The sequence below is a fragment of the Erithacus rubecula genome (genome assembly GCF_903797595.1).
Source record: "Erithacus rubecula genome assembly, chromosome: 3".
Classification (NCBI taxonomy): Eukaryota; Metazoa; Chordata; class Aves; order Passeriformes; family Muscicapidae; genus Erithacus; species Erithacus rubecula.
In genome coordinates this window covers 96091562-96105113 of record NC_136689.1, presented here as the reverse complement: position 1 = coordinate 96105113, position 13552 = coordinate 96091562, and the positions used below count along the sequence as shown (strand labels likewise).

The 13552-nt window shown below is 36.6% G+C and overlaps 1 protein-coding gene across 1 annotated transcript; it reads right to left on the bottom strand.

The window, feature by feature from the left end:
• Window positions 1-1163: 1163 nt before the first annotated feature.
• MC2R (melanocortin 2 receptor) lies at window positions 1164-11697 on the bottom strand. Its single transcript, XM_079302523.1, has 2 exons — window positions 11597-11697; window positions 1164-2596 (listed from the first exon to the last, which is right to left on the bottom strand). The coding sequence occupies exon 2, from the start codon at window positions 2452-2454 to the stop codon at window positions 1483-1485; it is 972 nt and encodes a 323-aa protein (XP_079158649.1). The 5' UTR covers window positions 2455-2596; window positions 11597-11697; the 3' UTR covers window positions 1164-1482.
• Between the last annotated feature and the right edge of the window lie 1855 nt (window positions 11698-13552).

Sequence of the window (13552 nt, the reverse complement as noted above, 5' to 3'; positions counted from 1 at the left end):
CACAGGGCACTGCAGTGCTGTAGATGTTTTGTTTTGCCTTTTCTTTAATATTGTATGTGTTTTTCTTTTTTCTCCCCAATACTAACAGTAATTTCTTGCTGTGCAGCTTTACATTTATTCTGCTTTTTGATGGAAATGAAAAAAATTCTTATTTAAATAAAATGTGTAATTATATCTGAGCTCCCTTCTAGACTTGCATTTTATAGGTGAACTTTTTTTGCAATAAATCCATAGGTTTGAAAAATTGTCATTTTAATATCTCTTTTCTAATTTATTTTCTTAGTTCTGTTGAGGCTTTCAGGTTTATTGTCCCTTATTCAACACAAGATAAACTGAATTTGTGTGGTTTGTCCATATTCTATTACCTTGAAATTCTCTTACTACTACTCTCAGTCACAGCTGAATGTCTTCCTTGAATTATTGAGAGGATAATTCCTCACCATACACTCTGAATGGCTTCTGGCTGTTTTGCTGCTGAAGGCCATTCTGCCTTTATGTTCTGTGAGTTCTGTATTATTTTGGCAGGAGCAATTCAAAACTTTCTCACAAGGGTTTCTAAATTGCAACCTGCTTTGTAGCATCCTTCCAGACTGGCTGGTTGCTTCCTTACCCAGGTGGCTGGCTTCCTTTGACATGTTTGAATTTTATCTCTGATATTATGCTTTTTGAATTCTTTGTGGGATCATGTCATGGTTGAATCACAGTGCTTTTATTATCTGTGGACCTTATTATTTTACTGAAGAGAACTGACATTGACAAGCTCAGAAATTCCCTCTCCTAGTCAAGACCTGGCTTAGGGGTCTTAAAATTCAAAACCGGTCTTTGCAGGCATGACAACTTTATATTGGAAATAACTCTTCAGTGAATAAAAATAGCTTTAAAATTAAAATTTCCCATTTTTTTGCACTTACACTCCAAATGTTGCTTTTAAAGCTTAGAGATCATTAAGGCATGACTTTAAGGAGATTAGATGTTAAAGAAGAGTCTTGAGTTCACTTTTTCAGCAAAATTGCATGTCCATGTTTTCTATTCAACCATATACTTTTATACAAAGGCATGGTTTAGAAATAAATGTTCACTTTATTGCAATTTAAACAGCAGAATTTTGAAGCAGTGTATGCATTGAATTGAAATTATTGATACAAAATGAATTGGCTCATATCTGGGGCAATGTAACAGGATGCAGATTTTAGTTTGGATTTTCTGAAATGACAAAAGATAATTAAGACATTTTTTTAGGGGTTTTTTTCCCCTTGCATGAAAATTATCAGCAGAATTAGCTTAGTTTGGAGATCTGGTTGACAAAGATTTGTGTGTTTACTTATTTTTTATTTATTCTTTGGTAATTTTCTGAAAAATCCCTGACAGTATCTACAAACATAGTATTGCTTTATGTATTATTGTTGGCATTTTTAGCTCTCCACACTGTTGTTGCACAGCACCCCATAAATGCTTCCATAATTTTCATTCTTGATGAAGTGGTCACCAGTTGCAGTTTGACCTGGAACAGTAGAACATCTTCTTAAATGTACTCCGTAATTCTGGGCTTCGGAATGCAAAAATCATAGGGTTGATGATGGCATTGCACATTATCAGTGTCCCATTCACGTGGAAGATGGACATGTAGCAGGCACAGTAAGGGTTATGTGGGCAAAACCTTGCTAAGAGGATGTGAAGGACAAAGGGGGCCCAACAACAAAGGAAAACCCCTAGAAAAATAGTCAGTGTAATCGCACCTTTCGTGTTAGTTCTGTGGTGGACGGTGCTGCTGGGCAGCGAGGCGATCTTCCTGGCGTGGGATCGAGCCAGGAGGAACATGTGCACATAGAGGCAGAGTATGAAACACATCATCAAAGGGAACAGGATGGTGAAGGGGATGACTGTTGCTGCTTCGTAGGAGAAGAGGGCAATGGCGATGCTGCTGCCGGCGCAGAACGCCCAAATGATTGCCAAGATAACCAAGGCCCTCCTCAGCGTCATGATGTTGTGGTACCGCAAGGCATAGAAGATGGTGATGTATCTATCTGCTGCAATGGCCAGCAAGCTGAAAATAGAGCCCAGCAAAGACAGAATGAACATGGAATCCATGGCATCATCCAGCTTTTTCTCAAAGTCTCCGTGGCGTGTCAAGTATCCCATTTTGCACAAGATGATGAAGATGTTCTCCAGAGTTTTGTACAAGCTGCCTAACATGTCTGAAATGGCTAAACTGCCGATGAAGAAGTACATGGGCAAGTGTAAATTCTTATTTCTAACAACAGCAATGAGGATAAGTAGATTTTCCAGTATCCCAGCAGCAGCAACTGTGAAAAAAACTTCCTCTGGCACCACAACCTGGGTGCAGTCAGTGACATTTAATGAAAAATCACTTATGTTTTCAATGGATGGAACACTTGTCTGCCCTGGGTGTTTGATTAAATCGTAAGGTCTCTCAGTGCTCATTCTTCTGGTCATGGAAAGAGTCTGGGCTCCTTCTTTTTCAGGTTTGGCTTTATTCTGAAGCTGACTGGTCAATCAGACCATTCTTCTTTTGATCAAGGCTCTCTCCTTCATCTGCAGCAATTTTAAGACTTAACTGAAATGTCTGGAATTTCTCCTACAATAAACCATGTAGAAACATAAATATAAGAAGAAATTGACCATACATATGAGGCAAAAATAGATAATTGAAGTATCATCTATTGCAGTTAAAAGCACATGTATAATCATCATAGAGAAAAACAACTGGATGAAATAGAGCTGTTCAAGACTTCACTGAACCTTAAAGAAAATCAAAGTGTAAATTCTCTTTTAGATTCAAAGTAATTAAAAAAATACGTGTAATTTTCTTTATTAATGTGCATCCCACATTTACTGAAACTAATCTGACAGTCTTCAAGTATTTGGCAATCTTTACTGGCCCAGCTGTTTGCTTTGAGGAAGCCTGGCTCTCACAGGATTTTCAGTATTATTAAACACAAAAAAATCAAAAGTTAAACTTTTGTCCAGAAAATAATATGTTTACCTCCACACTGTTGATGGTGCAATGAAACACTCTCAATTTAGGTGTGAACATCTGTAAATATTGCTGTTTTTAGAGGCATGTTAGACACTAGTGAGAAGCTTCTTTTTCATTTATATTGGAACTGTCTTTTTATTCTATTAATGTATTTCTAAGATCCAAAGTACAACCTTTTTTTGTCTGTATTTCACAACTATCTAAAACCCCAAATATTATTTCAGCATCTAGATATGTTTTCCTTTCTCCATAATGATCCTGATCTAAACTACATCCAAGCATATAGGAATCTTTCTAAAGGAAGAGACCTTTTACTCTTTTTATTAATGTACAAATTGATATGATATAAATTTAGTTTGGATATGACCCATAAATGATAAGAAAGAGATTTTCTTGTCATCTTCATAGTCAATCTTGGGAAACACAGATGCAGTTTTGACATTCAGGAGTCTCTTTCTTTAAAGATGGATTTTCACTGAAAGGTTGTCAAGCACTAAAATTTCTAAAATTTCATGATTCTCCCTCTGTTTTTATGTTTAAACCAGCTTTCTTTGACACTTTCATATCAGTAAATCTTGAAATTCCTTTGGACATTTTACTCATAGTCAGAGTTGCTGAATATTATAACACACAGTCACTGTTTCAAAGGGAGAAGTCGTAAGTTTTAATTATTTTGTATATAAACAAGACTTGGGGCACCAGCCATCACAAATTTGATGAAAAGATGGCTTAAGAGAAAGCATTCAGGGGAGTACCTGTACATATATGAAAACACAGATTGTGTAGTAGACAAAATGAATTATACTGCACTGCAGCATGTGTGGACATTCCCAGAGATAATTAGGCCATCTGTCAGTATGTGATGGAAGGAGATACTAACAAGAGAAAGAAACCTGACAGTGTCTTTGTAATGATATGTTTTTCCTATTCTCACCTGGAGCTATTGTCACAGTTAAGTTTAATGATTTCTAATCTAGCTCTCTGTTAACAATTTTCATTCTTTATCGGAAGTCAGCGCAGACACTTCAGACAAAACTTAATTTCAATAGGATTTAATCAGGAGAATCAGCTGGCAAACATGTTTATTAAGTTGTTATTTTCTCAAAATTGTTTTTCAAGATTGTTCCTTTGCAGATACAGTCATATTGCTGAAATAATCTATCTGAAAAACATGAAGCTTCCTTTACTGAAAGTACATAACATTATGAATGGCATGATATATTGCATCTGCTGCTTATAATTTTACAGTAACTTTGTAATAAGCTAAGAGCAGAGAGTTTATAAGGGCTTTGGTGCATTTACAGTAAACTGAATAATTACATCACTTAATGTTGTTTTCCAACAGTTACTAGAAAGCCAAAAAAGATCATCTTGTTTCAGAGATTCTCATTTCAGCCTGTATACTTGGCTACTGCACACTATTCTATTAGGATTTCATCAAACATCTTTTCAATTATCTCCTTTTCTGATGCTTCAGTGTGATGCACCATCATATTTCCATCTCAGGTATCCCAGACAGAAGTATCTGTGTATACAGTGTTTTACATGAGTCATAAATCCAGTGCTTGTTCTGCACAGCAGGCATTATATCATACATCTGCAGTAAGTTCCACACTTAGAGGATTCTTTTCACTGCTACTGATCAACCAGGTAGTGTGCATTAAGTAGTTTAGTGGTTCTGTGCAGTGTAGGAGCAAGCACACTACATGTGGGAGATAAAACTGTTGTGGACATCATGACTAACATCAGTTGTACTCCCAGAAAAATAAATTTGGGCCCCCAGCACCAAGAATCCCAGGGTGAAGAAGGACCAACAGAACTTCACTGGATTCATGAGTGGTGGTTGTCTTCTGCTTGACCTCTCTCTTTCTTCCCTCCTCACCCTTTTCTGTTTCTTTCTATCTCTCTACGTCATATATGCTGTTAAATAAAATCCTTGTTACTGACTGGCATATGATCCCATCTTCACCTTCCCTTGGGCAGAGGCATCTTTCAATAATTGGATCTTAAGAATGTCTTAAAAGCTAATGGGAAAAGAAGACACTTTGGAGCTTGGATGCATATTTCTACTGTCTACAGAAATTAGAGCTAAAGTAATTTCACACAATTATAAAAGGTGAAAAAAAAAAATGTTTGCACTCCTGTGTTATTACCAGAGACAGTTTGGATGCAACAGATTTCCCATCCACTGTCAGTACCTTGCCAGTTTGCTTGTACTGTCATTGTACTGTCCAGATAAAAGGTCTGTGCCACTCACTCTCTGAAATATATCAGATTTATCTTTTGCAAGTACTTCCAAAATCAACATTTCCCAGCCAGTGTTTGCATTTCAGAAAGGACATAACAATATAAAAATAAAAAAAAATTCCATATAGGACAATTCTGGTTTTCCTGGCTATCAATAGCTGAATTGTTTGGATTTTGCCTTTTTTGAGGTTATTCATCGTCTAAGAATACATCTGCCTGACTGTAATAAGAAATGCAAAACGGTTAAAAACCAATAAATGACAATGAGACTCTTAAAATCTGAAACACTTTTACATATGTAGCTGTATAACAAAAATGGCAAAAAATTTAACCCATTCTTGTTTAAATAAGTCCTGGATGGAGAAATCAACAGCTCAGTAACACTGGTTATTCAGAAATATTATTTATCTAGCAGGAGACAGTCTCCTAGGCTGGTGTAAGGGGCAATGTGCTGATAGCAATAGTAAAGTGACCAAAAATGCATGCATTTGTAGTACTATCATCAATTTCTATTTGTTTGGTAGCTATTTAAGGGAAGATGAAGCAGCAAACTGGGAGAATAGAAGCCAGGACCAGAAACTATACTGACAATATTGCACAAGCTTAGGAAACAAATCAAAATCAGATTGCCTGACAATGGTAATCACCATGATTATGGTGTGGCTCCTTATGATGCTCTTGTTACTTGGAGAGTGTGTTTGCATTGGTTTATTTCACATAGCTAAAATCCAGCCCCAGTACTTCAGCTTGTGGCAGGGCTGAGGATACCCTTGAGGATGCTTGGAACTCCCAGTAGTCCAGACCATTAGCCTCAGGCACAAACCATTGCTGTCTCCCATGTGTCCTGTGCCCACTGATAACTAAAATACAAATTTCTCTGCTGTAGTAATAGGATGCCTTAGCATCTGAAAGGTCTAGGAATCATAGGTCTGCTCTTGATTTTTTTTAAAATTGGATGAAAATTTAATTCACTGAATAAATAAACAACACATTTCCGTCAATGTCAAAATATTAAATAAACTGGCCAGGTTAGCTGCAATTGCAGTAAAAGTAATTTCAGCTGTGAACTATAGTGAGAATATATGGTTAAAAAATTATACACCTTAAATACGGTATAATTTCCCAAGGTCTTTTTTTTGCATCTAATATTGTTTTAGCAGCAAACCATACTTTCCTTTATTGTAGAGACCCCCAAGCTGTATTTACTGTCTAAATAGCTGTCAGTAAATAAAGCCTGAAAGGGTACTGAGTAGTCTCTTCAGTTTTAGGACTGCACAAACCAACTGTGATAACGAGCCAGTTATGCAGAGGCAATGATTTCTTTCCAGAACCATGAAATTATGAATTCCTGGTTCTACGTATCTAAATTTTTTGAAGAAAAAAAGAGTAATTTAGAAGGAATGCAACAGAGTAAGCGATTTATGTATCAGATACAGTATATACAGTATATCTCACAGCCCACTCAGTATATACATAGGTGCTTATTTGTCACTAGAAATGCCATAACTTTCCCTCAGAAGTCTCCAGTGTATTAGCAATTGCTTCTAATGTTGTTATCTCTAGCTAGCTCCAAAGCTTTACCATTGGGACTCCTGTTTGGTTTGATTCCCCTCCTAAAGCCTCGCCCTAGGGGAGCACGAATCCCTTGTGAGGTGGTTGGACAAGCTGTGTGTGACTGGTTATGCTGCCTGGTGCAGCTTAGAGTGACCTCCTCAGTCTGACAATGCCAGCCAAAATCCCATGGATGGGAGAAGTGCGTTTTTTCAGTCACAGGTGTTCAAGCTGTTGCAATTTTGTATCAAGACACATTTGACAAAAAACTACAGACAAATACCTTTTCCCCTGTTTTTACATTTTCCAGGAGTACCAGGCATGTAAGGAGGAATCAAGCACATGGCTGTGGAGACTTAGCTTTTTAAAGCTGTAAAGCAAGAAAATTGGCAATGTTTTTCTCTCTTTTTTGTCTTTAGTAGGTAGGCAATGGCTTTCATGGGGACAAGAAGGACTGGACCCGTTATAGGCAGGTGAGTTATAAGGACAGGATGATCCCTATGTGTGCTAATGGGAATTTCTTTTTGTCTGGCAGCCTGGCTTAACCCTGAACAAGCAGGTGATAAAACACACCAGGCCTCATCCTGCCTTGCCCTGCACATAGTATGGTTCTTTACAGTCATTAGAAGTAACTATGTCAGAGGGATCACTCTAAAAAACACAGACTCCTAAAGGTCCCATCAGCTTCTCTATTTTCCATAGCTGTTCTGTCTGTCTCAAAGTACTGGAAATATCTGGGAATGCTCCTGAAAGCATTGCTATCTCCCATCAGTAAAGGAGGTGGTAAAAAGGTGCACGTTTGATAACTTTCTTTCATATAAAACTAAGAAAGTCTGTATTTTAAAATAGGCATTATACATTAAAAACTTTATTCAGCAGACACTGAACATAAGAGTGGCTGTGATAGCAGAAGAGTAACAGCATTCGTTTGAGTCCTTCAGAAACCAGAATTCTTCACTTCTGTATGTGAAATGTCTCAGTTGCTGGTACTGAGATGGAACAGAAAGATCTCTTTCCAGGGAAAGTCTTTCAAATACACAAGTTTCCCCATGTATTTAATATGAAAACCCAATTTATATCAAAATACAGTACTGGTGGCTTTGATAGAATCCTTCTCCTTCTAAGCATTTTTATCTTTTTTCTTTTTAATTTTTAAAATTACAGTGTAGGCAAAACAGTATCAGATAAGAGCGTGTTAAAACAGTGAGGAAAATTTGAAGTGCTATGATACTTGGATCTTCATCATAAATTATTTTGAAATTTTATTAACAACTGCAATTAATATCCATGCTGGGTTAAGTAATTTATTCTTTTGCTTTGATCTCCCTCTAGTGTTCAAGAAAATAGTGTTAGCCATCTATGAATGACTGACTAGAGTTATTCTGATTCTTCACATGAATGAACATTATATAACATTGTGATTCCTAATCTCGAGCTCATGAACTGTTGTCAGACCTAGGTAAACGTTTTTTTGTATAAGAGTGTTCACTGCCATGGGTTTTGGTGATTTACTGCACCAGGACAGTGAATATATGTCCCATATGATTTCAGTGTCACTACTTTCTTAGAAATTACTTTACCTTGATAGAGATGGCACTTTTTGAAGAAAAGAGCAAGTAAGCAAAAAAGGGAAAGGTAAATGTGTAAAAGCTAAAAGCATTAAAAAATGTTGCTGAATCTAAAGCTGTACATATACCAATTGGGTTAACTACTAGCAAAATTTCACTCACATGATTAAAACTGTGACTTCCTTTTAAAAATAATTTCTAGAGTGAAATTAAGGTGCAAATCGTTCTTGCCGAAATTTCAAATGTAAAATGTGTGCATATGTTGAAGAGACTTCTTTTTTCCTGACTTTGAAAACTACATAAAAGCATTTTCTGACCAAATCATAAACTGAACAGACTGGAGATCTTGTAAAGATTACAACTGAAAAAAATTTGAATGTTTGGTTTACTTCTTGTGGATACTTCCTTTCCTTTTTCCTTTAAGATCAGCACCAAGGTAACACAATTATGTGTTTTTTTTTATTAATAAGGAAAAATGGGGAAAGATTTTCTTGTTAATATTTAAGGTTAGATATAGTAACTATGCCATGATTTTGTTGCCCAAAAAAACCAACCAAACAAAAAACCCCACCAAACAGACAAAAACACCCCACCAAAACAAACAAACAAAAAGCAATAAAGCATCTAAATTATGCAGAAACAAAGTGGCCAGGACTACATCTCTCTCTATCGTGTGAGTGTAGCTTCATGCAAAACAGGCATAGCTCTGGGTGTTTCAGCAAAGGTACCAGAAGCAGGAAAAGTATAAAGGTTTAAAAAAGCTCTTTAAAGATCTTTAGTAGCAGAGAGGAAAAAGGAGTTATTTGGGATGTTTATGAATGAAATGGCAAGAACCATTAAAATGGCAGAGAGAAAAAGAAATTAAAGCTGAAAACCCAGGAAGCATTTTCTAATTGTTTAACTCCTTGTGGCAGTATAATTTTTCACATTCAATTTTTGAAACTGTAAGCTATGCTGTTAGGTGAAGTGTCTGGAACTAAAATAAACTGCATAAAATGTTGGAGGTTACATAAAGGCTTGTTTTGTCAGAAGGCATAAACACAGAATGTCCACAAAGGCATTAGTGAACTTTATTTCACAAAGTCATTAGGGAAATAATCTTCTTCATAGCAAGTATGTGGACAATTTATTGAAAATGAGTAACCTATAGATATTAAAACTAGGACCTGTAGAAAATCGAGGGCTGTAAATGCATTGATGCACTTTTGACTGGTGTTTTGCTTCCTTTTTCAGTAGTTACACTTTGGAGCAGCCTTCCCATCAGTGTAGACAACACACTGTGCCCTGGGTAGGGGAGCTTCTTCAAGTCATTTAGTACACAGCTACTGGGGAAGGGAATGAAATTGCAGTGAAGGTTTCCCCTGTCTTTGCTGCTGTACATGTGATCATGAGAGTTGTATTCTGAAACATGGAGCCTCACTCTTTGCAAAGCTTCTGTTGCTTTGTAAAGTTGAGATATACTAAGAAATACCACTATTGTGATACACTAAGAAATACAATTAGTAGTCAGTTGTAATTATTAACAACATAATCTGCCTAAAGAAAAAGAAACAGAAACAAAAGACCAAACCAAACCAAGTTTGTTGTGCCTGATGCAGGTAATTGTTTTGTAAGTGATGTACTTATAACCTTTCGTCACATCCTTCACCTTCAGATCAGTCTCAAGCCATTGGAGTGACTTGGTGACAACTACAGTGATCAATACCTACTAAATATGTTTCTTTATTAAGATTGTAGTGGAAACATTCATATTTCTTTGAAAAACTAGTTATTGTACCCCAGACTTTTAGTTGGCTTTTATTACACTATTCTTTCCTATTTGTTTCCAGAATAAATTAATTTTAAGCCTATAAAGCTGTGAATTTCTATAAAGAATGAAAAATTATCTTGGACTTGAACACAGGGGAAATAGTTCTTTGAGATCTTTGTAAAATCAATCAAGAGGCCTTCAAGTGACATTTCTGGAGGCCATTGCTCTGTTCTTAAACTTGCCAGTAAATCACTGTTTGCCATTAATAATGCCATCACAAAAATGTTGCTAACAAGCATTAAGGAAATCTCCTTTACAGAAATCCCCTTTACCTTTTTTTGAAAAAGGAATCCTGTGTTTCTGCTCTAAAGAAAGAAGTGAAGCACTCCTAGCTGCTCTTTTAGGAGCCATCCATCTTTTCTCTGGCTGTGTTTGCTCCAGTAGTTGCAAACAAAATAATAGTGAAAGTAGATGGTATCATTAGAGTAATATTTAATATTTTTAAATGTCAGAAAACAAGAGTGTGGATTTATAGCATGTAGCCTGCTGTTTAAGTGCAGCATCTTATGGTATGTATTTGGTATGTCTCACTGGAAAATATACACACATCTAAAATACAGCATCTTCTTTCCTGAGTACTACTTAAAAGTGCCATTGTGCTTTTTGTCTTGCCACTGAATGAAGATATTTATATCCATTGATGCTAAAAAAGTAAAAGTAATGAAAAGATGATGATTAAAAGATTAATTCCATAGATGGTTATTTTCTCTGGGAAGCCTTTAGAATAGGGGCACGGTGAAGAAAATACCTCTTTTAGATTTGCCTTTTCAGAGCCATCTTCATTCCATATTCCTGGGAGGGAGAATGAGCAGGAAAACATATGTGGAAGGACTCAAATCTAAATTCTCAAAACCTGTAAAAATCTACTTGCATTACATAAAGCTTCAGTCTGGTTACATGTAATTTTAGTTTTCCTTTCCCATGCACTAGCATGTGGAACCTGTATGGCAATGATGCTGTGGCAGAACAGGTATTTCCACTTCTGCACAGGTATCACAGAATTACATGTATATATAGAGGGTGTGTGTGTGTTTGTGTCTGTGCATGTGCATGTGCATGTGGTGAAATTTGGCCTCTGCTTTTGGCCTGAAATAGTTAACAGGGCAAGTTGAAGGACAAATAATCAGTTCAGGTATCTACAACAACATGTGTTAAGCAGAGACATTTGCTCTGCCCTCATTTGTGGTTATCTGCTTCAAGACAGATACTGTTGCTGTTCTCTGCCTTCCTCTCTTGTGTGCTGCAGACTGACAAAGGATTAAGCATCTAAAAGTATTGGCAATTAGAGTGCAGCAAACCACACAGTCGTCTGAGGAATCTGTAACTGTCAGAGAGATCGATGGAATTATTCAATACTTGCACTTGAGCAAGTCAGAACAGAATTTGGCCTCCCTGAACAGAGTGAACACAACAAAACAGTACCCAGCAGATGTAGCCCTCCTTAGATAATGCCCAGTCCAGACCCAAAAGAATACCCACTGATGATCAGCTAGAAAGTCTTTAGTGATGTGCAGCTTCTGGCTGATGCAGTGAAAAAAAAAAACCAAACAGCTGAAACAGGAAAAACAGTATACAAAAATAAGAAATATTTCAATAGAAGTTTTCCTACTATACACCTTCTTCTGTCTGTAAAGAGGATAATGTTACTCAGTCTTTATACAAGTGGCATAAAATCACTGCCAAAATTTTGCTGTAAAGAAGAACGATTGTAAGATGAAAGGTTTTAGGGAGCATTAGGAAATATGGCACTTCATTCCACAATAATATTGCATATTTCACTAATTTCTCCAAGCTTTCTGACATCAGATATATATAGTAAACCTCCACTTACCTGCTAACGAAATCACTTGTGAGTCTGTTTGCTGGTAGCTCTGGGAGCAAGATTGTTTATAAAGGAAAGGAAGCCAACACAGTCTTTGCGTAAGGGAAAGATTGGAACATCTAAATCAAAGAGGACGACAGTTGTTTCATTGGCATAGCCTTGAATTAGGGTCTCTTTAAAATAAATCATCCACTGTCTCTTGAAACATTTATAAGAAAAGAACAATAAAAACAAAAAAACCCTGCCAATGAAAGGGAAAATATTCTGTTTCAGATGGATTATCTTTTCAGCTACTCCTCTTTATAATCTCTCTTCCTTATATTTGGAAGAAGGAGTGTGTAAATCACAAAAAGATCACAGGCTACATTATAAATAGTATTTAAACACTCAGGTAGATGGTTGAGATGGTATGTTTATTGCCATCAAGACCATTGTCACTGTCTCTGTTTTCATCCTATCATCTCTACTAAATACAAAACTGGTGACTGAACTGGAAAGTTAACAAGGTAGAGAGAACTCAGCAGCATCAAAATCCTACTGTACTAGTCTGAATAAATATAAGTGATCATTATGGAGATTTGTAATTCAGGTAATGAAAGCAAAAAAATGTACTGAGCTTGAACAATATTCCATGAAGATGTGGTTGGCCCTATTGGTGAAACAAATTGGAAGTGAGTTACCCTAGGGAAGGACTTCACATTTGGATCTATTAAACGGCAATTAAATTGCAATGCCCAAAAGCAGAATTACATTCTTAACAGTATAAACCGAGAAAATTTGTTTGCTTCCAGGCTACCAAAGAAAAACGTAAGTCTGCTTCAGAAGGATGAATTCGGGCTCAGGAAAAGAGGATTTAGCTCATCTGTGTGCAGCAGGACTGGTAAAAACACAAAACCCCAGCAATTAGCAGTTTGACAGCTTCAGTGAGAGTTGCTTGGATCCCTGGAACATAATGATTGGAGGAGGAAAAGTTGAGCAACACATGAGAAGAGAGGGGACCTGAAAAAAGAAAAAACCTTCAAAAGTGGAAGGTATACTCATCATTTTTGAGTGTTTTTCAGATTTTCATGGAGGAAAAAGTAGTGCCTCACTCTTACTCTTCATCCTCGGTCATACACAGATTTGCTTTAACTTCATTTTCTTTAGACCAGTGGAACTTTCTGAGAGCCATTATGATACACAGAAATAATTACATAGAATAAAGTCAAGAAGACAGCTGGTGTCACAGGGGTGCACATTTGTTTATTATTTTTTTACCTGCCTTGTGCAGCATTTGTGCAGCATTTGAATAACCTCCTTCAAATATAAATGACTATGGTCCTTGCCTCTAAAGTTGTGAAGGCCTTCACTGCTTGTGCTGTGAATTTCTGGTCTACACTAAGAGTGCAATATGCAGCCTAACAACGTACTGTATGCACAGAAAATTCTGTACCATAAGCTGTGATAAATAGTTGATACAGAAAAGTCCATAGATTCAGGCTTGCATTTTATTTTGGTTACAGAGAAAATAAACATTCTGGAGGCACAGAGAGTGTTTCATTCAGCCTTAGGCAACA